Source organism: Mugil cephalus, chromosome 15 (assembly GCF_022458985.1).
Source record: "Mugil cephalus isolate CIBA_MC_2020 chromosome 15, CIBA_Mcephalus_1.1, whole genome shotgun sequence".
In the NCBI taxonomy this organism is placed as follows: Eukaryota; Metazoa; Chordata; class Actinopteri; order Mugiliformes; family Mugilidae; genus Mugil; species Mugil cephalus.
In genome coordinates this window covers 16,360,636-16,384,415 of record NC_061784.1, presented here as the reverse complement: position 1 = coordinate 16,384,415, position 23,780 = coordinate 16,360,636, and the positions used below count along the sequence as shown (strand labels likewise).

The 23,780-nt window shown below is 42.5% G+C and overlaps 1 protein-coding gene across 1 annotated transcript; it reads right to left on the bottom strand.

Annotated features, from left to right (window-relative positions):
• Positions 1–1,098: 1,098 nt before the first annotated feature.
• Positions 1,099–23,251, bottom strand: klf5l (Kruppel-like factor 5 like). Its single transcript, XM_047607498.1, has 4 exons — positions 22,991–23,251; positions 12,675–13,662; positions 11,472–11,531; positions 1,099–4,269 (listed from the first exon to the last, which is right to left on the bottom strand). Exons 1-4 carry the CDS (start codon positions 23,129–23,131, stop codon positions 4,091–4,093), a joined length of 1,368 nt encoding a protein of 455 aa, XP_047463454.1. The 5' UTR covers positions 23,132–23,251; the 3' UTR covers positions 1,099–4,090.
• Positions 23,252–23,780: the final 529 nt, after the last annotated feature.

Here is a 23,780-nt window from a genome sequence, read left to right as displayed (position 1 = left end):
GCAGAGGTGGTGTCACCTTTCACCTGTCAAATCACGACGCAACAATTTCCTTATTGGTTTTATTGCAGTTTTGAAGCTCAGTGCGATGCCTCCGGTCGTCAGCCATCTTGGTCCGACTCTACTTAACGGTCAAAAATGGTCAAACAGGTGGTTTTATGAGTGGTTGATGCCTGGGCAGACATCGACCTTAGATGGCAACTATTCTACAGTCTAACCGTTCCACAGCAATTATGTACTTAGGAGTGACATTATGATTTAATTTGCAATATAAAAAAAAAAACTTCTTTGTGCAGTTGTCACGAATGGAGAAATTAGATATGTAGACCAAAACTGTTTTAGTACCAGGCTATAAACATATAAAGTTAGACATTTTATCACAGAGGTCTATGGGGATCCATTTAGGATGAGCCGCATATTGGAGAGAGTCTGTCCAACTAGGGAATGGACCATCTGAGTTGTGTTTCTATGTTAGATACATCTAACCAGTAATCACCCACAGAGAAGTGGCAATAACAGGGTATAAAAGTTAAAATATGCCACAGTGCTCAGCCTACGGCTCCAGGATATTACAATATTTAAAGTAGGTAGATGCTGGGATATTTAAGTGAGGGCCTTTTACACGTGAGGCAGTCATTGGTGATAACATTTATCGGCCCGTTAATGGTGAAAATAGGACATTTATTTCAACAAAGTACATCCACCTCATAGGGTTACACTGTGGAATCTTCTCTCCGAGGTATCTAACATGGCGCCCATGACTTGAGTTGGCCAGATTCTCTCTAATATATAGCTTTAGATCTGTTTTTTTTTTTTTTTTTTTTTGAGGTCAATCTCTAGTTTACATCTGAGGAATTGCAGCATTGGAAAGATCACATCACATACAGTAGCTGAAAGATGCTAAGAGAGCTGAGGAAAAATTGTGATTTTTTTTTTTTTGTTAACCAAATGATCCCTTTTGCATCACCCAACACACAGCCTGAGCAGTCGTACACAGTCCAGGCCTGCTTTTTCCCTTAAAGAGTTTCTTAAACAATACAAAATATTCAAAGCTGAAGGAAACATGTACTCGAAAGCCAAATAAACCAGAAGACAATCCACTATATTTTATGATTTTTTTTTATTATTATTATTTCCTTGCAGCATCATTGATGCACAAACAGAAAACAAAAACAAAAAAAATGTTGTTCTTATTAATTTGTACATACACAATTTGATAATTTTCTGACACACACGAAGTATCAAAACAAAATTAAACAAATCTCAAGTTCAACCGATCGAATAGCCCTCTATTAAAAAAAAAGAAATATTAGAAATATTAATATTATAATAGGAAATAAAACACATATTTACAAAGACTTCTGTTGGAAATAAAACTACATATATGTACACAGTGGGTGGTCAGTGCTCCCTTCTTGAGAGAGGCAGGAGAACTTGTTTCCTTGGGACTAAACCTTTTAAAGAAAAACTAAAACAATCACAGGGTTGAAATTAGAGGATGCGTTTTCTTGTGAATGAACACACATCAGAGTGACTGGAGTCAATCAGTGCTTCATGTTTTGGTTGGAACCTTAAGCCTCGTGGTGCGTTCACATGATGGACACATATCACCCGCTTCCACCGAGAATGCAACGCTGATGTGAACGTAGCATCAGGGTCAAGTTTCAATGACAATAAAACCAACCACCGACTTTGAACAAACGTCCCCCCTTGTTGCCTAAATGTTGCGGCGCCACCTAAATGCCACGTTTGTGCATGTGCTCGCAAGGTTTGCGTATTTTAAAATCTGTGCCTCAGAACTGAAGACGCATTCGGACAAGCGACACCTGCTGGCAAGAAAAGCAACAGCAACAAAACATACAGTGCGGAAACCTAGCCTGCAGAAAACTCTGCACTGTGCCCCCTGTAGGTAAAGTGTTATAATTGTCGTTTTATAGGTTTTAAAATAGAAAATTTTATTTTACTCATTGAAAACACCAATTAGCTTTAACGTACTTCGCATGCACGTGTAGCTATTCCTTTCCCACTTTTCTTGCCTGTAGGAGCTGACATAAAAAGGGCTAAAGTACTGCTGCTGTTTTGTTCCTGTCCAGCAGGTGGTGCAGGTTATCAGGTGCAGAGCTGGTCTGATAAAAACTGAGTAGCGCCCCCTGGTGGAGAGGCAGGACGCTAAACATGAATGAGCAAATTCCAAGAATTGTTTCAAGAGGTTAAGATCAATAAAATTTGTTCTTTTTTTTTAAAGCTGGCCACTTTGTTCCTTAATGTGTATTTTTAACTGAAGCAGTACAGTTTCGAATCTCCACGGCAAAGAGCTTGAAAGAGCGAAGACAGGAATCTGAGTTAAGGTGGAATGAGCTGTGGGTGTGGCCCCAACACCACTCAGCCCAGTTGGTTTACGTTTCAGTTGACTGGCTTAAAAGAAAACAACGTGCGTGAATGGTGAAAACACAGACAGAATGTGTTATTGATCACTAAATAAGCTTCACTGGAAGACACCCTGAGAAAGTTCAGGTTTAGACATGAACAATACAGTTCACTTTTATATTTGTGACCACGCTGATTGTTCAACCGGTTGCTTTGTCAAGTTCTCAATCCGATTACTTCGGGACATTTTTCCTGCTTGGTAACCGTTTCACTTCTTGGAATCAGACTGTTCTTTTATACTGTGCAACATATTTTTCCCCTTACTGTAATTCCAGTTGTTGGCAAGTGTACAAGCGCTGCACAAAATTGCCTGGGTATTCCAAACTGTTGGATTAAAGTCTTTTTTACACCCCGGGGAGGAGGTGGCGGGGGGGGGGAATTGCAGAAGTTGCAACTGACAATTAGTGTGTCATGCAATCGAGTTTACGTCACGTGGCTGACTGTGTGAGTGCGATGTAGAAGCCGCACCGTACATTGCAGACAAACAAAAAGCTGATTACATAACAGGGCTGTCCACCCATCTTGAGCTGAAGTGCTGAACAAATACCAGAGAATAAAAAAAAAAACTAAGAGGGAGAAAAAATAAAACGGCGCTGAATAGGACCTGCAAGCAAACCGCAAACTGTTGTCAAAGGAGCTTGGTTGCCGGGGCAACGGGTAATGTCATGGATACAAACATTGGCAAATCTCTGTGCTCTCTGAGCTCGGCAGGTATTACCTGTGCTGAAACAGGCAGAACTAGGCGATGATTAACTTTTTCCCCGGAGACTCGTTTGACTATCGATCATCTTTCTTAGACCCTCAGAGTGAGATCATACTGCAAGGAAGTTGCTGATATTTAACATTCAATGAAAAAAAAAAATAATAAAGAAGAAAAAGAACAAACAAAAAGTTGTCAAGTATCAATTGCAATACATTCGTTGCATTCTCAAACACACAAAAGCACACTTATAAACAAGTATTTACACAGGCAGGACGGAGGGGAACAGGCTTCCGCCTCTCCTTGAAAGTTCGAGCCTCAAAACGATACAAGCTGGCGATGAAGTTGGCAGCAGATATTTGAAGGAAAAGAGACAGTTTTGTGTTCTGTATAGTAGAAAAAAAAGTTTTTTTTTCTCTCCCGGATTTAATCAGAAGGAGTCCCAAATCCATCGCAGAAGCCACACACCACAGTTCAGATTGCAATTTTTTGTGTGAATGTGTTTAAAATCAAGACACCAAAATCATCCCTGGGTTTTTGGTAGATCATTAGCTCTGGTGTCGAGACTGACTTGACTAGACTATCTCTGAAAAGGAGGAAACCTGAAGTGTCTCTGTGAAATCCAGTGAAACTGACTGGATAACAGAGCAGCTAATTAATCCGAGGCTAGGAAGTGTAAAAACAAGCTCTGATCTCCTTCAGATCCATTCACCCTGACCGAAAAGTGATCGGAGACCACAATCCGGCGGCCCGTGGAGGTATTTTAGAAGATCTTTAGCTACACTTTGATGTCTGCTAACACTTAACGCATGTGGTAGCAACATACAGTACCAGTACTAAACACCAGTGCACAGGGATGATTTTGGTTTAGTTAATTTAAAGCCTGTAGCTTCATGTGGCTGTCACGTAGTGCGTGGATACTGCTCGACTTGTGTGTGTTTATGCATGTGCAGGTTGTATCCGCGTTTAGTTCTGGTGACGCTTCATGTGCAGAGCCAGGTGGTCCGAGCGCGAGAAGCAGCGGCTGCAGGCGATGCACTTGAAGGGTTTGGCCCCGGTGTGCTTCCGGTAGTGTCTAGTGAGCTCGTCCGACCGGGCGAAACGCCAGTCGCAGTTCTCCCATGTACAGCGGTACGGTTTCTCACCTTGATGAGAGAGAGAGAGAGAGAAGGGAGGCGTTAGCGATCTACAGCACAGTTCGTTTTTATACCTTTCTCACACTAATAGTCGAATATTGTCAATTGTCTTACTCTGTAACACTTGAACTGTAGTTTTAAGTTAAGAGAAAAGTGGAATTTTTCTTTACGTATTTTCCCAGAGAAAAACTTTTTTTTTTTTTTTTTAAGGAGAAAGTAGGAGACTGCGCATACAAGCAAATACTATGACTGCAATATAATTTCACTTTACTTGTGGTTTGTTTCCTTAATTAAATCGACAAACAAGGAAGAGTAGTAGTAAATGTCAAAATTTCCCTGATGATGCATTCAGGTACATTCTGATATTTGACACACCAAAACAAACGTAACAACAGAAGTCAGGCGTTTTTCATACTCTTGTTTTCGTAATTTTGTCATCATTTTTCAAGTGGTTTGTTTCCTGCTCCAATTCCCAGTTACAACGATCCAGGAAATACTTCATGAAAGATCTTTCAAAATAAGTCTAATCCCAGACACTGGCTCTAGGAGCCGCAGCAGTCATGATCTTACAGAGCTTACATCAGAACTCGATCAAACAAAACAAGTTCAAGTGAGCATGAAACGCATAAAAACATGTTGAAGGAAACCCCAAATGTGGATCAAGGTTTCTTCTATGACTACTGAGCGAAGTGGCTTTGAGTTAGAAAACTCAAAGCTCAGTGAAAACGTAGTAAAAACAGGACACACACCTGGACAAACAATGCCTCCTAAGCCCCACAGGTTGGACGTACACAAGGTAACAGTGGTTTTTATTTTGGAAGCTATGCATTGACCATTAGTAGCACTATGAAGCAACTGTGATGAGTGGGTCCCTGTTCAGTTTGTGTCTCATGCCACGAATAGCTTAAAATACTTTAGTGAAAATCTGCTATGCAAATGGTGATCAAGGAAATGGACACATCCTATTTGTCAGAGCTCAACGATGCTCTTCAGAAACAAAGAACAAACACACACAAGACATTTATTGGTTTTAAAAACCAACCCTATTGGCTACGAGGTGCTTTCGCTTACATGTGACCGGTCCTTGTTATATCACTGTATTTGTGGTGGCGATCATTTAAGAAATAAAACACTGATTTATATTCATAAGACAGTGAAGGGCATGGAGGCAGAGATGACAGGGAACCTGAAAATTGGAATTCAAGTCGCCTGAGGAATAATGAGCCGAGTAAATTTAACATGACACTTAATCCTGCTCCACCCAAACATTGACATTTCTCCGCTGTGCCACAACGTGCTATTGCCAAACATCAAGCTAATCATCAACAAAGAGAAAATAAAGCTCAGATGAATAGGCAGGTATGTGCGCAACAGAAAAAAAAAGTAATTTGTCATAGCAAGTGGAAATTTATGTCTACAAATCAATGCACAAACAATACTGAACTAAACAGCCTCGGTGCTTTCATAAAAGTGAAAGAATTTACTTTCTAAACAAATGCTAATTACATTCTGTTTATACTTCTTTTCTCTGGAATTCGTATTTGTTCTACCTACACAAAAGAAAAAGAATCAAAAAACGCTGTAGATGTTTAATTCCATTTCTAAGTGGTGTTCTTTTTGGTGGGTGAAACTCTTGTATCGGCCAGGAGTCGAGGAGTGTGACTCTCTCGAGCCATGTGGGTCATCAAGTGGTCATTACCATCGAAGGCCCCGTTAGCGCTGATTAGATAACCGTTGCTATTGACCATCAATCATTTAGTGGCAGCCATTACCGGAGCAATGGGGTCCAAAGAGCGAAAGAGGGGATTCAGGTGATGGAAAACAAAGAGGGTACATGCGAAATGTTTTTAAAATACTTCACCCTCAATAGTCGGGTAACATTTATAGACAGTCCAACAATCCAAGTGCCAAAAAAAAAAAAAAAAAAAAAAAACCAAACACATGCCGAGTGGTACTCCTTTCTCCATCTGGACAATATCCTGCTTCTCTAACGTACACGTGTGTGTGTGTGTGTGTGTGTGTAGAGGTGGAGTACAAATGTGTCCATATAAAAGGGTCGAGGCTCTCAGCTCACAGGTGTGTTTGGCTTTGCTCTATAGTCGTGCACTCGGGGTCAAAAGCGCAGCCGACTATTATCCCTGAAAGTTAGCAAACAGGCCGGTGAAATATGACACACACAGGCTCAGAGCAAACACACTTGACTGGTATATATTCCTAAACAAGTTGCCAAAAGGTCAGGGGAAAACCTAAACCCTCCATCCATCCACGCATGCTTTCGTTTTCCTGTAGTTTAAAAGGAGACACTGAGTTTTAGAGCAGATTAACTGAAGCTACTTATAACCAATGATAACCAACGTTTGAAAATCCTGAGCTTTGACAATGATGACACCTGTAAGCTGGTAAGAAGGTCTGAACTCTTTCAACTTGTTAATTTAATGATCGCCATCGTCATTCCACCGAGCTGCTCTCAATGAAAATCTGGATGTATAGCTTAAAAAGAAATGGCGTCAAATTTCAAAAGGCCTTTAAAGGTATTTGTGTAGTGGAGACAGCAGCTGTTTGGTCAGGTGGCCGATTAGAAACGGCCAAACCATTATCTCACCGTCTCTTGCTCTCTCGTACATGAATGAGCCCTGTGAACATGTCATAAACCATAATGGACAAACACCCACGCAATCACAACAAAACACACACTCAGAAATGTACAGGCTGTCTAACAGCTACAATGCCTCAGTCATTCTGAACACAAAGGCGGCTGTGTACTTTATATGGAAGAGACAGGTTGAGTCCACAGGAGGCTTCAAGTCCTACAACTCCCCGAGAAACAGTTTTCTGTCCATTTTCAAACCAAAGAGTGATCACAATTCTGCTACTTCAAACCACACATGACAACACAGTGTGGTGTAATATATCTGGAGTGTAGTAATAACATTTTATAACCATCTCTGCGTGGTTTTTAGTGAGTCAAAGAGCAAACACTCAGGCTCTCCAGGACGCCCATAAACTCTTTGTGGACCTCTTGGCTTTATCAGCTCAGTTAGTGTTTGTGAAGAGGGCTGGAGGCTTCCTTAATCAGTCCGATAGGGCACTAGTCTTTACACACACACGTATGCGTACACACTAACAGAGTTACAAGAGTTAACGCTGAAGAGCTGAAGTGGCTGCTGGGGCCACGGTCAAGGTTGAGGTCCCTCAATTAGTGCATTTTAACAGTGACAATGACTTGAAATGGGCATCTGTGTTCACCATGTAGATAATATGTACATCAATATCCACCATGTCCTTCAAGAGTAAAGTATAAGGAAGTGTCAAAATATTATAGCTGAATCATTTGTCTAGAAGGGGGCCAATGATAGAGCCTTGAGGCATTCCATTTGTTTAGAAGATGCTAGAAACTCTGTCTGACAAAGTCATCTCACTTCACCTCATGCAGGTCCCTGAACTAGTGCATTTTTATAATGACTTGAAATGGGCATCTGTGTTCACCATCCTAATTATTATCAATCATCTCCTTCAAGAGTAAAGTATAAGGAAACTCAAGCACATGCCTATGTGTTAGGCCTGTCATAGACTGGCAACCTATCCAGAGTGTACCACGCCTCCTCGCTTCTTGCCCAATGACAGCTGGCATAAGCTCCCCGCCCCCAAAACTCTACTATCACTCTGTTAAGCATGCACACAAAAGTTTCTTAGCTGATCCAAGAATCTAAAACCAATCTCATATGGTTGAATTACACACTAAACTGGAGGCAACATTAAACTGTGATCTTACGCATGCCGTGTTGTGTTACTGTGTTAGGAGTCACAGTCTATGCTAAATAGATTTTAATAAACATATTTAATGGTTTCCATTTTGTCAAACCTGCATTATGTTACACCCACAGCAGCTTCATTCTGATCATGCCAAAATAAGCCAATAAAAACAAACAAACAAACAAAAAAAACATGTAACAACATTTCCCTATCTGGGCACCTGAATTCAGGAAGATGTGAATATATTCCTTAAAAGATGGCCACGAAAAGAAAAAGTGGGTATCTAAGTGGGTAAACTATTTACTGAAAGATTTATAGCCCATTTATAACTCAAACAACTCTCTGACACACACAACTTCCTGAAGACAAACAACCCTCTCTGCCAGTGGATTGAAGCAGACGTAAATGAGGGATGATGTGTCCCCATATTAAAGATTTCTTGCTATCAGGCTTCAGAGGCAACACATACCTTCTGGCTATTCAACAGAAAGTCAAACAGACACAAATAATAATTAATAATCAAAACTGCTGCATCACTGATGTAAAAGAGAAGGAAATGAGAGTTTAGCGATGCTTCCTCTTTAAAATTATATTTTATTAACCTTCTCATTCCATAATAAGTAAACAAACTGATCATATCAGTAAGTCTGTCAATCACTTAGAATGTAAACAAGCGTTTCGTAAGCACTGGTTTGGCAAGTCGGTTAAAGAGCCTATGTGAACATTAATAATAAAATAATGATAATGCCCGAAGCAAGGCAGTGGATAAAATCTTAAAGTCAACACAACGCCAATGTAAAGAGGCTATAATGTCACTTAGATTATCTTTTATGTTTGTTCTGGATAAGAAACGGGCTGCAGCATTCTGCAGAAGTCGAAGGTGTGAACAGCCTTCACTGCTCAAGCAAACAGAGAGCTGCATTAATCAATTCAGTTGAAGATAAAGTATGAGCAACTTTCAAAAGACAAGTCTGAAGTCAGAGATACGGTCACGATTTAGGGCACTAGGCTTAAGTTTAAGGTGACTTTAGTTCAGTGAGCCAAATGAGACAGATTTTTGATTGATCTCAGTGGAGACACGTTTCAAGAAGTTCACAAGTGAATCGGTAAAATTTGGCTGGGGTTTTTGAAGGGGGCCAGTGATAGAGCCTTGAGGCACTCCAGTTGTTTATAAGATGCCATAAACTCTGTCCAACAAAGTCATCTGACTCTGGTCTCATGTGATGTGATATCAAGAACAGCATTAATCAGTTATTTAACAATAAAGCCTGAAATAAATTTCAAAAGCCAAGTCTGAGGTCAGAGATGAGATCACAGGTTTATGGCACTGGGCAAAACTTTAAGACGCAAACTCATTATGAATGTAACGTTAGTTCAGTGAGCCAAATGAGACTATTTTTGATGTATCTTTACTGAATTGGTGGAAAATTGATTGAGAGCTGGATGAGTTCCAAGAAGTTAGGAGTTGTAAGAAGTAGAATGAGTTGCGTGTTGTCTGGAGAAATGGAACCAAAATGGATTATTTGTCTAAAAAGAGGCCAACGATGGAGCCTTGATACACTGCATGACATTCCTGTCACATCAAATGTCAGGTTATGCTTTTAACATTTCCTCCAATTCTGTACAGTCAGTTCAATGTTCCTTTGCATGCCCAACACATGAGTCATCATCAACTAAATGCAAAACAAAGCTAGGCAAGTCTGATTTTGCCAGGATGTGACAGAAGCTTGCTGGATAAGTTTACCGATGGACCAGAATGAGTAAACTCCCCTGTCCTTGTCATGTTTCAATGGCTGCTGTACGATCGTCTAAACGTGGTGCACTCCTTGATGGGGTGGAAAGTTGCTTGGCAGTTTATTGTTGCCGTTTAATAATGTTGTCCTGCTTATGTCACAACAGAAGTTATAAAAGCTGCCAGTCGCCAGTCATGGTTGTAAATCAGGAACACTGTGGGGGTTTTAAGAGCACCTTGCACTGGTTCCCATTTTGGAGGCGGGGCTAGTCCTCAGTAAGGACGCCAGTCTGATTTCATTTTCTCAAGACCTGCAGCCCCGTTGCTGTTTTATTTAAATAAACATCTACTCTAAATTCTATAGATTACCCATACAAGCCTCCATCAAAAGCATATTCACATCATCTCACCGCTCTCTGACCCTATCGCTTTTGTTTGCCATTCTCACTTCATACTTTACAGCTTGTGTACTTTTCATCTTGTTGAATCCTGCTGCTTCAACAACCCGACTTCCCCACGAAGATTCATAAAATTTCCTTTTATATCTTTATGACCGCGAACAGAGATCTGTTTCTATTTGCTCATGCATTCACGTGCCCGCTCTCGTTTCTGTCACGGTTTTCACACTGAACGAGCTCGGCCGCTTTTATCGCATGAGTAAATCTCCAACATCCAGGACTGAGGCCACTGGGAATCCACAGGTTTCATCTTACAGAAGGGAAACACATCGAAACCGGCCTTCCCCCATTCTGTGTACCCCCTACCTTCCTCCTCCTACATCCTCTGAAAAGGAACTGAAAAGCAGGAGTAACTGGTTTGGCCTTAGCTTAGCAGTGTCTCTTCCCTTTTTTTTATCCTCTTTTCTTCTTCGTCTTACCATCCTCCCTCCCTTCTTTGTTCTCCCTCTCCCTGGGGAGGCTGGGAGAGCAGGTATGAGCATGTATAAACATGGCGGAGGGAAAAAAAAAAAAGAAGAAGAAAACTCTGGAGCAAATCAATGTCGCTTCTATGTTGTTTTTGCTTTTCATTATGTTCTCCTTCTTATGCTTCATCTCTATTATCATTACTGGGCGTATCGAAACTGGCAACGCGACAAAATATGCAGATCATAAATAACTAAGCTTAAAGCAACTGAACTCGTGACTGGGTGTTTGTTGGTTTGAATTACAGGATTAAATCGAGATTTTGGACAAGGAGAGCTAATAAATGTGATTTGTGCAGGCATGAACATCTACTAAATCTTCACTCGCGTTGAAAATGCAAGAACGGATTTAGGGCTTCGTTCTGCAGAGGACTCAAGCTGTAGCTAAAACACACACGTTACAGATGATGCACATGTCTAGCCAGACTCCTGATTCTTGAGATTAATTTTGAATTGTTGTGAGCAGGTTGCACTGACCCTAAGAGAGATGTTTTCACTCCATGTCACACGATAGAAGCTTTTAATCCTGCAGCCATCAGATTTTCTGGTTTAAGGAGACTGAACCTTAAACCAGAAAATCCAGTCACCTGTTACTACTGTCGGGATAGATAAATCTGACCTAAAATCACCCTGATTATTGTCTACTGTAGTTCTTTAGCACAAGTTCAACATTACGGTCTTGCTTGCATTGCCTGTGTGGAAACATGCTTTCTTTGGCTGACGCATCATGTGCAAGGCGGAAGAAGCAGCCACCCAGATTTACACATCAGATATTTTAACTCCCATAGAGATCGGCTTTCTCACCTGTGTGTGTCCTCTGGTGCGCCTTCAGATGAGAGCTCTTTGTGTAAACTTTGGTGCAGCCTGCAAGAAAAAACACAGAGAGAGAGAGAGATCGTGAGCCAAGCAGAGACAAACCAAATGGAACTGACACACAGGTGGACAAACGACAGCTCCGAAGTCACATATTTGTCAAACAGGATCCTTGTCATGGGAAACTCTGAGCAGTTCCACGCTGTTTTTGTATGGGATTAATTTGGAATATATTACGCAAACAAGGACGAGGAACTTTAGCTTCTGAACAGCTAATAGAGAAATGCACGGTAGCTTGTTCTAATGAATGCAAAATACTTCTGTTTTTGAAGTATTTATTTGCATCTGCAGAGTTTAGTAATGTTCCCCTCGTTTTAAATCACATCTTCAATGCTAAAACTTGAATATCAATATTGATGCTGATATTTAGTATCCTGATGATGTAGTTCTATGTACACGTGTCTTTCCTGCACCGATGTGCGTGTAGTAATATTATCATTATCATTATTATTACGTGAGAGATAGGTGTATTAGGGACTTGCATATGCGCTTCACTCTTCTAAAAGATTTTATTTACACAACAGCAACACCGGCAGCAAATAGGACTAACTTGTTGGGGTGGTTGTGCCGAAACTTGTCATTTGATTATCAAACCGTTAAATCTCGAGCTAAAGATGCTGATTGCGTGCCTGTTCGTTGATTTAAATAGACATATATAGTGCTTCGGTATTTACTATGCGTGTGGGCAAATGTTGGACTGCAGTTTAAGTTTAAGGTCTATTGGTTGACATTGCAGAGTCAGCATGTCTTTTTCCCCTCTATCTTGCGCTGTATTGCAGCAGAGTGCCAGCAAGTCTAAAACCAAAACTTTTCCTGGTAGTTATCCAGCGTGAAGAAATTAAAACAGGTTGTGCACATGCAATGTTTTTAACTCTTTTCACTGGAACAAGGCTTTAAGTGCGTTTTAGCACGTTCCTCTTGTGTGTCGTTTTTGCAGATTGTGTTTTGCCTGGAGTACCAGTGGCACAGTGGAGTCCAAAGATAATGTGAAATGAAAGGGAGATCAGTTAAGTTAAGCTTAGGGCAGATCAGCTTGGTGACTTTGGTGAATTATTTCAGAAATAATGTTATGAACGTTAATAAATATGCTGTCTTCTCAAGAATTTTTCTGTGCAACGCAAACAGACCACACACCTGGGTAATCGCAGAAGTGGATCCTCCTCTTCTCCAGCTCTGGGTTGTTCCGCCTGTTATATTTGGGACCTGTCAGGACTCCCTGGCCGTGTGTCATCAGCATAGCATGAGAAGACAATCCCGTCACCTTCAACCCCCCCAGACGATGCTGATAGGGCGGCGGAGGCTGAGAGGCTAAGCTGAGCAGCTCTGCCTGGCCGTCAGGGCTCCCAGGCTGGGAGTTTGGGGGCGAGGGCGGCAGGCTGTGAGGCGCCGTGTGCTGAGATGAGTTGTTTGGAGAGGCTTGGTAGTAGCCGAGCTGATGGTGCTGGTGCTGGTGCTGGTGCTGGTGCTGCTGGTGCTGCTGGTGCTCTGCCATCATGTAGTTGCCGCTGGATGTCGGCAGTGCGACGTTGCCGAGGTTAAGCATGGTCCTGCTGCCGCCGTTGGAGCCGTGCGCCGACGGGCTGGTGTGTGACAGGGTCATGGTGAGGTCGGCGCAGGTAGTGATGGGCATGTGGTAGACCGGCTGCTGGGGAGGCGGAGGCCCAATGTGAAGCTCTGTGTCCAAATTTGGCTGCTGCTGCTGCTGCTGCTGCTGTTGCTGCTGAGATCCTGCGGCCACACTCCCTACTCCTCCAGAGCTCACGTCTGGCTTTATGAAAACGTTGTTCACCACCGGTGGCACGTTGAAGACGGAGGTGAAGTCCGGCAGGGCCTGAGTGGCAGTGGGGATGGAGCAGGGCACCTCCAGCCCGGGTTCTGTCTTGATCTGATGCGGCGTGAGGGTCTTGGTGTTGGGTCTGTAGAGGCCTGTGCGCAGATGAGTGGTGCTGGGAAGAATGACGTTAATGTTGAGGCTGTAAGGGGTTGACGGTTTGTCCTCAGAGAAGTACTCATCGACCACGGAGGCGCTCTCTCGTCTGTACTTCTTGTCGGTTGTGTCAGTTGAAGGACTCAACAGAGGACTGCTGACCGGAGGAAGGTATTTGTCCAATTCCAGTCGGGTCTGAAAAGAAAGAAACGTGCGACAAGGTTAAAGAAGGAAATCCAAGCCTGTTCCTTGTTGCTGTGTGTACCACACGACTCAATTTCCGCCAAAGCTTTTGGACAAAGTTGTTGAAGCAGAAGCAGTGGATTTCACCGACTTTGTTGAAGCTATAACAGAGCTTAGTAAGGAGAGGCAAATAAAAGCAAAACATAACGTTGAGGGGAATCACAGGACCTGAAATGCAAAACCCATCAGAAGTTAAAAAACTGGTACCAACACATCATTTATCAAACCTCACATTCCTGTTTCCAATTGGAACTCACTGCCCTGACAAACAGCCATGATTAGGGACAGACATCCAAAGAGTGAATTCACCTTCATTTAATTTTATGATGCTGTTGTCTGTTGGGTCGCCATGTGCGTTTTTGGAGACGTATTAACTGCTGAACGGTGAACGCTTTTTTTGTTCTTTTGGAGTTGTAAGAGGCAGTTATTACTCTTGCTTTCATGTGATTCAAAGATGATCATTAGCTGACAATGATGCCACTGCTCCACAGATCATCTGGAAATCAGTATGTAAACAGTTCTGCAGCTGATATACATACATGAAAAAACCTTTGACCATTATGTGCACAGCTGAAAGCTTCCCCCTTTGCTTATTTACGGGCGTTTCCTAGGAATAATCCGTCAGGATACACGAGGGGATGAGCTTTAGATTACCTTTTCATTTGGGATAAAGAGAAGAAGGTGCAATCAAACAAGAAGAAGAGTGAAGCTGTGCATAAAACACAAAACGAGAAAAGAGGGGGAATGCAAACACACACGTGAATGCAGATTTAAACCGTCGCGGAAAGTAAACGGCCATTGACGTGAGCTCCTTGTGCATGAATGTACGTGTGCGTAGGTTTCGTAAAATCAAACCGCATGTATTAACTTCTGAGTTTCCTGTCCGGTTGTCAGCGGCATTCTAGCTTTTTGGAAATAACAAAGATGTGGCCGTGTACAATCAATGTACAGAAACCATCTAAGAGTTTCATTTTGTGGTTAAATATTTTAAAGTTAATTAAACTTGCCAGGGGCAGCAAAGCAGGTGGGAAAAAAAACTTTGCAGAAATATCGCAGTAAGCCTTTAATTAGATGCATGCTATTTGTGTCACATAAGTCTTCACCATACATCATTTTGGTGTCTTTTGCCGCAGATTAAAAATAGTAACAGTCATGCATGCAACAATCAGAGTTCAACAATAGAAGAACCAGACTCTGTGATTACATATAAAGAAACATTTTCAGGCGACAGGACTGGACAGGTCGGGTGCAAAATAATTAAATTCCAGGTATTTTCCTCTGTTTGAGTAGATGCCGTTATCTGATCTTCACCCCTGATTAACTGGTATGTGCATCAGTGTATGTGTGTGGGGGCATGTGTGTCATTCAGAGTCTATGAAGCGGACCGTCTCTCCTTTAGAGGAGCACTGGCCGTTAAGAGAGGGAATCAGCGCTGCAGAGACCACACACACACACTCTCTATCAAACACACACAGACACAAGCATAGACGAATGCATTTATCCGTGCGCGTACGAATACGCGCAGAAAAGTTACACTGCTCGTATGCACATGTGCCCACTATTGGGTGTGGCCGACAGTATGAAGAAGAGGACGCTCCGCCAAACCATAACAAAGGCTGAAAGCATGAGAAAGATGCAGTGAAACCTAAACACACTTAGGTAAAAATAGACCTGCCAGACGAATGCAATGACAACAAGTGAGGAGGAAAAAAAAGAAAAACAAGAGTAGGAGACAAGAACCGAGGAAGAACTAAGCGAGAGACGAAGCCACGTGAGCGACCACGTCCGGCCGTCGGCTATGAAACGCATGTGTGAACGAGTGCAGCCGATCTGATGGGGACCCCAGAACAGATTCAAAGTCACAGGGAATCCGACAGCAGCACCTCTCCAAATGGGATCATAACCAGGAGCCTGCTGCAGAGTCCCGGACTGAATGCAGCCATTTGGGACAAACGACCTAACGAGGTGCTGATGTGCTCGAGGTCGAGTCCGGCAGCTGAGCGGGCGGCGCAAAGGAGCGGAGCAGGTCCATTTCAATGCCGTTATTCTGCAGCGCTGCTTAAAGCGCCAGCGCCGTCAACACACAACACACACCCCTCTGTTAATAACCCGCTGGTGTATTTACATACGCGGACCTCTGAGGGCTTTTGTCTGCACTTCAGCCTCAGAGGTGTGTGTGTGTGTGTGTGTAACACGTTTTCATGTCCCTTTTTCCTTTCATTTGCGTTTCTTGCTCTGTTGTTTGCAAGAGCGGAAGGGAAAGTAAGGGTGAAAGCCTGTGTGTGTGTCATGGACCATTTTGCATCAATGCAAGGGTCTCTGTGTGTGTTCTTTCGCTATTGTAGGGTTTGGAAAGACGTCCATCGTTGGTCACTGACCAACCTGCGCTGCTCTGTCATCAGTGAAATCCGAGCGCCTGGTGAAATCTTGGGTATTTACTGAGGAAAACAAAAACAGCCTCTCTGCTTCCTCTCCCCCCCCATCCTGAAACGCACACAGGGGCTTTCAGGACTTGACACAACCGGGTTCTGTGGTGCTGAGGTGCTGGCAGCTGTAACCCTTGGGCGCCCTTGGCCGTGTACCTCGGTGACATGAGGTCACATGCCGCTCTCTGATTCGCTTGCATCTTTTTCTTAAGCTTAACCAAAAAGGAACTTATTGCAAAGAAAGGACGACGCCATCAATAAAACCGATTAATACAAGTATTTAACCATGTCCGTGTCAGTTTGAGTGTGTAGTGAATGGCGAGCTAGCCTGGCTTAGCTCATAAATGCTATTACAGCTCTCGTCGCCATTACAAATATTTGTCCTAACATTGGCAGCCCAACAAAAGCACAAGTCATTTACATATTTTAAAACTTTAAAAACCACCCATGAGTAAAATCAACATCCTTTAAACTCGTTCACAGCTTCAAACCTCCCGTCTGGCCTCGCTTCTATAAACTTCAGCAAAAACGTCTGTCACAGTTTTAACAACCGATTTTTTTCTTTTTCTTTAAAGTGCCGTGCTGCGACGTACACGGCAACCTCAAAGCGAACTAGTTGATGAACTACTACAGTGCACAATGTCTGTCTCTGTATTGTTTCGTGTGGTAAATGAGGAGAATATCTTTGGGCAGAGGCCGAGCGAGTTAATAATTGGAGAAACATGTACAACTGCTCTGCTATGAATCCTTCTGCCCGATAACATCAGCCTCTTATCAGCCGCGTTCAAGTTTATGGGATCGAGTGGGAGTTTCCGCACTTTCGGATAATTTGACGTTCATCCTTAAAGGACCTTTGTATGCCTTAGCCCAAAGAGCTACATACAGCACAGGATTTACATTACCGCCGAGTAATTAGCGCGGCGTCTTGTTTCTAGGTTTGTAGTAACATGTTTTTCCTCCCGTCATTCAGCATGCAGACACTATGAAAAGCAGCTTGCAGAGACTCCAAAACTGAACTACACAGAACAAATTTCCTGCCTTTGTGGACACAGTACTTTTTGTTTCATGCAGCTGATTTCTTCATGTTTCATCTGCACATCCAACAACACCCAAAACCATGTCTCAAGTGTTCGCTTAAACCTAGCAAACTTTCAAAATAATAACCCTTAACCCTAACCCTGAGCGGCCTAATTCCCAAAACCCTCCAAGCGACAGTGCCTGGCATCTACATCGGACCCCCTTCTCCCGCTAATTTCAAAACAAGTGGCTGCTTCTGCACTCCACTTTTCTTTTATGGCTTCAAGGAATGCAGAGGAACGGTGGTCGTTCGCCTTTGGATCTCCATAAAAGCAGAGCTGTGTCAGGGCTCCCCTCGTCCGGTCTGCCTGCTGTGACTCAACGGACCGGGAATCATCGTAGGGTCATCAGAGCAAAAACAGAACCTTTGAGACGACGGTTTTTATGGCCGCTGATGAACAGGGAGATAGGGAAGCTAGCTTTTGCTTCACAGGACAGTGACGAGCATGGGGCAGAGAGATTTGACTTGGCTTATTTTACAAAGCAAGCTGAGCAATGCTTGTTAGAACATGGCAACAAACAAAAACTGAAATCTAGCTCATAAGGCAGGGGTATGAAGCGGTGAAACAATAAGGAGCCACTTCATCACTCATACTATAAGTGTCTAACACATAAATCTAACTTTAGGTCGCAATGTCCTTTTCTTTATGGCAGTTAAATGACAGGGCTACATTGCAGCAGGCTGATGAGTAATCACTTGTAACTAATATATACACACACACACACACACACACACACGTATATATATACACACACAACATTAACATGTATGTGTACCTTGCAAATGTGTATGCATATGTAATTGTAATTGAACTGAACATGTTTGGGCAGCTCTGATTAGGTCAAAACCACAAACAAAGGAGACATTATGCAGAAGTGTGTACATACATATAATTTATGGCTTTAGTGTCTTACATATGGACTATACAAAAGACCAAAAGGTAACATAAACCTATTACAGTCTCCTTCTCGGCTGTTAATCATTGTGTAAATACAAGCTATTTTTGGCCACATTTCTCTTTCTCTTTCTCTAAACGTGTTATCTTATTTCTGTCCTGTCTTTCTTCTACATTGTCCCAGGATCCTTCTCAAATTTAGCTGGCAACAGGGGGGGTGGTGTTTTTTTTTGTTTAGTTTTTTTTTTTTTGCCTCACCGCAAAAAGGATTCCACCTTTAGTAGTTTTTGTCCATGAGAACAATTTGGCCTGTTTTTTTTTCGAGACGTGAGAAGGACATCGGTAGTCATTAGAGAGATTTTGTAGTTTCAGTCAGCGAGTTTGGAGACAATAGGAATTAAGAAACAGCGGAACATGACTGTCTGCGGGATGCATGTGTTGTCTGGTGCTGAGACTTGGCCGGGCACGATGGGCACAGATGACATCAGCAGACCAAACAAACAGTCTGAACAGAACACGGTGTGACTCACATGATAAATCACTTCAGGGATTTTTGACTGATTTATTTGTTCAATACATTAAGTACTGGTTGATCAGCCAGTTTCTACAAACTTTATTGCAGGCAAAGGAAAGTTGAATCGAAGCTCAAAGTTGAATCATATGTCAAAGGTGTTTTATACTTTAGTTCATGTCTGGAAAAATATAGCCTGCACCGCAGAATACCCAATGTCAAAAATTCACAATGATGAACAACTGCAGGGAACACTGCAACTTTATGATAGGATCTGAACAAGGCTTCAACTCCTTACTCTTTCCTTCATCAATCACTGTAGGGATTCTTGTGAGCTGGGACTTGTAGTAAGCAGACACTTGCGCGGATGCAAATCAACTGCGTGTGTTATCCTGGAAGTCAAATCATTAGTCAAACCAAAACCATCTCTCTGACTTCAGCTGCATGAAAAACGTCCTGGAGGGAAGAGGCTTGTAGTACAACAACCTAATGTTCATGACATCAGAACAAGCTTCCACTCACTAACTCACTAAGGGTAAAAAAAAAAAAGACATATCTTAGTATTGATCTTTAGGAATCATTAGGCATGACTGACGACATGTTCTTGATCCGTGTGCCATTAAGTTACTCTGTAACTTCCCCCGTCGTCTACCCTCAGTCTTACAGGAAACCCTGCTCTGATATAATGTTTGAAGAATCTGGAAATAGGTTTCATATCAGTAACTTATTCTGCCATTAATTCTGAGGAACATGAACATGTTTCAGATTTGTGTCCAAAGACTGAAACATTTGGCCACGGCAATAATTTTATGAGTAGTCAAACATCAACCTTTGGTGGACAAAAAAAAGTTGAGAGGCTGAATCTCGTTTTCTCATGCACAGTTTGACAGAAGTGACGTTTTGTTTCTTTTAGGCTGCAAGAGCTGCGATTGTTTGGCTTAGCAGTTCCTGCTTTAGTGCTTGCAGCTATTTCTCCATCTCCACATTTTCCTTTTCTTTCACATTGATTGTGTCAGATCAAGACAACAGATACATCGAGGAAATGTTAACTGAGGAGGTGATGCAAACATTAGGACGAATTGCCTTTGACGGAATTTCGGCGAAAGTTCCAGTAGGCTTCGTACGTAGGTTACGGCGTCTATGTCCCGCAGTACTCTAAATGAGCCTTGGTGTTGGCTGGACAGATCGAGAAACCTTTAAGTTCACATCATATTTTGTCTCTTGGCTCGGTATATTTCGCCAGATGTTTCATAGAGTAAAAGACTAATTCAGTATGGTGGTAATCTGCCGTCCTCCACCATATATTGCTAAACTGCGCGTTTAGCATCCTGTCTGTCAGTCCAGTCCGTCCAAGTGACAAACAGAAATACCACAGGCTTAACAGAAAACCCGGACCTCAAGTTTGATCTCTTTGGACGACGACTGCAGGTTTAGCATGTTCGAACACGGCGGGAGGATTTATTTGAAGTTTGAGCAAAGGCTGCGTTCATTAAGATTGGTGAGGGCTTCTGACTGATTCATAGCAAACAGTTACAGAACTAGCGTTGCAGCATAGTGTTCCTAACTGTGAGCCTGTGGGCAGACATTGTCAAATAACAGGCTACGGCAAAACACCTCGAATGGAGACGTTAGCGAAGGATATTGAGCAGCCATTTAAAGCTGCACATATCTTAAGTTGTACTCATTATTTAAGATAATTTGGTTCAGTAGATGGTGGAGACCATAACAGAGCTAAAATGAGAGTTCATGCTGGATTTACATTCATTTGGTTGATGCAAACTTGCCTCAAAGTAAATTCCAATGTTTCTCTGCTATGTCTGGGATCACGTGCAGATTTAAAGCATATGAATTAACTTTCAGACTCCATCCTCTGAGGACAACTATCCATTAACAGGATAATCAACTTCTAATTAGATAACTGTTAACGGTAGAACAAGTTTAACTAAACAATCATTGAGTTCATTCACTTAAATGTTTAATAAATTACTTAAGAGAAATATTCTGGCACACAGTAAACCTGCTACGTTACTTGTGTTTGTTCATGAGGCTGTCTTTGCTCCTCTGACTTTCTCATGAGGTCGGCCTTTATCATCCCGTCTCTTGCCTCAGGGCGGCCAATGGGGATGCGGGCCCTGCTCAGACAGGTCGGGCAACATACGACTGTCACGACACCGTGAGTTAAGCACGCTTTAAAAAACACCAACACAATGACACAAAGACCTGTCTCAGGGGAAAAAAGGACAGAGGAAAACAGACAAGAGGCCGGCTTTTACTTAAACCCAGGTCTACGCGTTGTGCATTACTTGAGTCAGAAAACCCTGGATTTGAAATAAAGTGATGGGAAGAAGACGTAGAAGAAAGGGGATTAGACCAGCTTTTGTCAATGTTTTTTAAGGAGCCGTCTGCATTAAATCTTTGTAGTGAATAAAGAGCACATAAGGTGAACTTTGTCAAGCTGCAGCTGGCATTAATTTGCCTGGGGGGTAAGTTTTTCACTGAAGCCGACTGCTTTGTTCTTGACAACGTCGCGTTTTGCATAAAACCAAACATGACATGTTACAACAACAAGAAACAAGCAAAAACTTAGCCGCATTTTCAACCAAGACCTCGCAGAGAACACCATCAAACTTAAGATCTACACGTGGAAGTTCAATTTAAACTCATTTACGCTGACAGGCAAGACCGTGCTTTGTCTTGAGATGCAAATGTTGCTATCTGACAGCTCAAAACTGTGCTGGAAGCTAATTTCATGGACTTAGACATGGCGCACAAACCAGTTTAGGCTATAAAATTACACACTTTTCTTTTTGACTCTCATTTTGTACATTTATGTACAGCAAGATCGTGAAAGGTACATGGAGTTTTCTACATCGTGCATGAAAACAACAACACTTTTGATGTGAAAGTTGTTAACGCAGCTACAGGAGTGTGATCCAGCGCGTATTGTGCTACACAATTAGTCAACTTGCGCAGAAATCTAAATGGTTTTTGAAAGCTGCTGAGAGACGTTGATCTGCTTCTCCAGGGCGCCGCACAGCACCCACAAGGGCAGTTCTAAACAGCTCACCATGCTTTCACTCCATGTTTGCTTAAAAACCGACAGCATGAATCCAGCCCAGTCCATTAATGATGCTTTGTGTTGAGTGCGGGTACAACACATGACAAGCAGTGTATCATATTCCCATGCGCAAACACTACCGGAATAGGGGCTAATAAAAAAAAAACACCAAGAACAAACATCTTTGACGTATCAAATCCGCTCCACATTGCAGAACTCTCAAAGAAGTCAGGCAGTTTTAGCCCCGGGTCTCTGGATCTGCTGCCTGTTTACTAAACACCTGGCAGGAGACCAACCTCAGCACCCTACAAAGGCGTCCGGTTTCTGTTTGTGCTCTGCTGCGATCACGGAACATACAATTCGTAGCTACTTTATCATTAAAGGAGCCGTCAGGACACTTCCCTGATGGGCCGTCGAAGCGTTTAACACGCCATTATCAAAATGCTGGTTATCCTTTTGTATTAGTGATTCTCTACATATCAATCGCGTGCCTTCCCCTGCGGTACCACGCCATGAGTCACTTCCTGAAATTGTTCAGGCACATTTCAGGCAGTGCAGCGCCAAGCACTCATCGGCTGCCTTGAGCGGTCGGATCTGCAAAGGAGCTCACAGAGGCATCACTTTGCAAACACAAAATCCAACCTGCAGGTCAAACCACGCTATCAAACCCAGCGACTGAACAGATTCTGCAGGTGGTAAAGTTTGACGAGGGTAGGGAAAAGTACACGTGTGCCCATATCATCTTTCAGCAAATGTGTTGCAATTGAAGTGATTAAGACCTGCAGGGTACGTGAGATTTTTATTTTAAGTGTAAGACACGTGTAGAAAACAGGGTTCTTGACGAACATCTTACAGCACACAGCGTCTCTGTCAAGTATGTAAACTCGGCCTTTGTGTAGCAGTGAATGCCATCACATTAATGGACTAAAACAAAAAATAAAATGATTGCACAATGAATACAGCTGGGTTTGAACATGCCACAGTTTACAGCTGAACTTTACCTGCAGTTTCAAACCTGTCAGGTGTCTCTCTAGGACTTTAACCTGGCCGCCTGCCTGTAGCCTACAGGTGAGCTGCTTCGTGTCACAGGTAAAAGCAGGGTGATAAACAGGAACCAAAGAGCAGCTCAACAAGTGCTTAGTTAACTATTTATTGCGAATTATTTCTCTTAAAAACTACCTTTTTTTAGAAGCAGCACATGTGCCACAATGTATGTTAAATTGTGGAAGCTAACTTTTAAAATAGGTTTTATAACGCCCCAACAAGCCGGACCTCCGGTTCACCTGAAGCCCGGCCGTGCAGAGATTCTTACCGCGGGTTTGACGTCCTCAAACACGGACGTGTCCTCAGCCGTGTCCGCTCCCGACATCCTCACGGGCTTCAGTTGCGTGAAAACCGCCCTTTCTTCTGTCGTGTGCGGCGGATTCATGGCCAGTCCTACACTCGCTGCCATTACAGTTACTACTTAAGTCAGTTTGTCGTACTCAGAATTTGGTTTGCAGGCACATACAGCCTTATTTACGTTAACTGCGCCTTTGCGTGAGCTACGGTGTAATCCACAGCCCTCCCTTTTCTTCTGGCTCACAGGTAGGCTTCACCTGAGCTCATGTACCTGGAGGAGACGGTTGACACGCGGCGCAGCCAATCAGAGGAGGCGGTGGCTCGTGCTGCCCAATGAGCTGAAGGGAGGCGGAACTCACCTGAGAAAAAAAAATTTTTTTTTTGGAAATATTTTATTTTTTACACGAACCACTTTGTATATTTTTACATATTCTATATTTTTTAATTTATGATCTATCTATCTATCTATCTATCTATCTATCTATCTATCTATCTATCTTATAGTAGTAGTCATTGCAGAGGCAGCTTATATATAGATATCCATAACCATAACAGGGCTTTAACAGTTTTTTACCGATACTTTCAGTAATAATTCATTTCACATATTGTGTAAATGACATTAAATATAACTTGAATCTTGCTTTTTTCAATGTATCTTAGTTTTTGCAATAACATGCATTCCCGTCACCAATAATAAAACGACTCATGCGGATAAAGTTTGTTGTGACAGTAAGGACTGTCAAAACAGTTTAATAAAACAC

Bases quoted from the DNA above. Each gene is read 5' to 3' on its own strand.
- klf5l (XM_047607498.1), bottom strand. From the start codon at position 23,131: ATGGCAGCGAGTGTAGGACTGGCCATGAATCCGCCGCACACGACAGAA. The intron at 13,663-22,990 runs GTAAGAATCTCT...CTTTCTTTTCAG, and splicing joins TTGAGGACGTCAAACCCGCG to ACCCGACTGGAATTGGACAA. The intron at 4,270-11,471 runs GTGAGAAAGCCG...TCTCTCATCAAG, and splicing joins GCACCAGAGGACACACACAG to GTGAGAAACCGTACCGCTGT.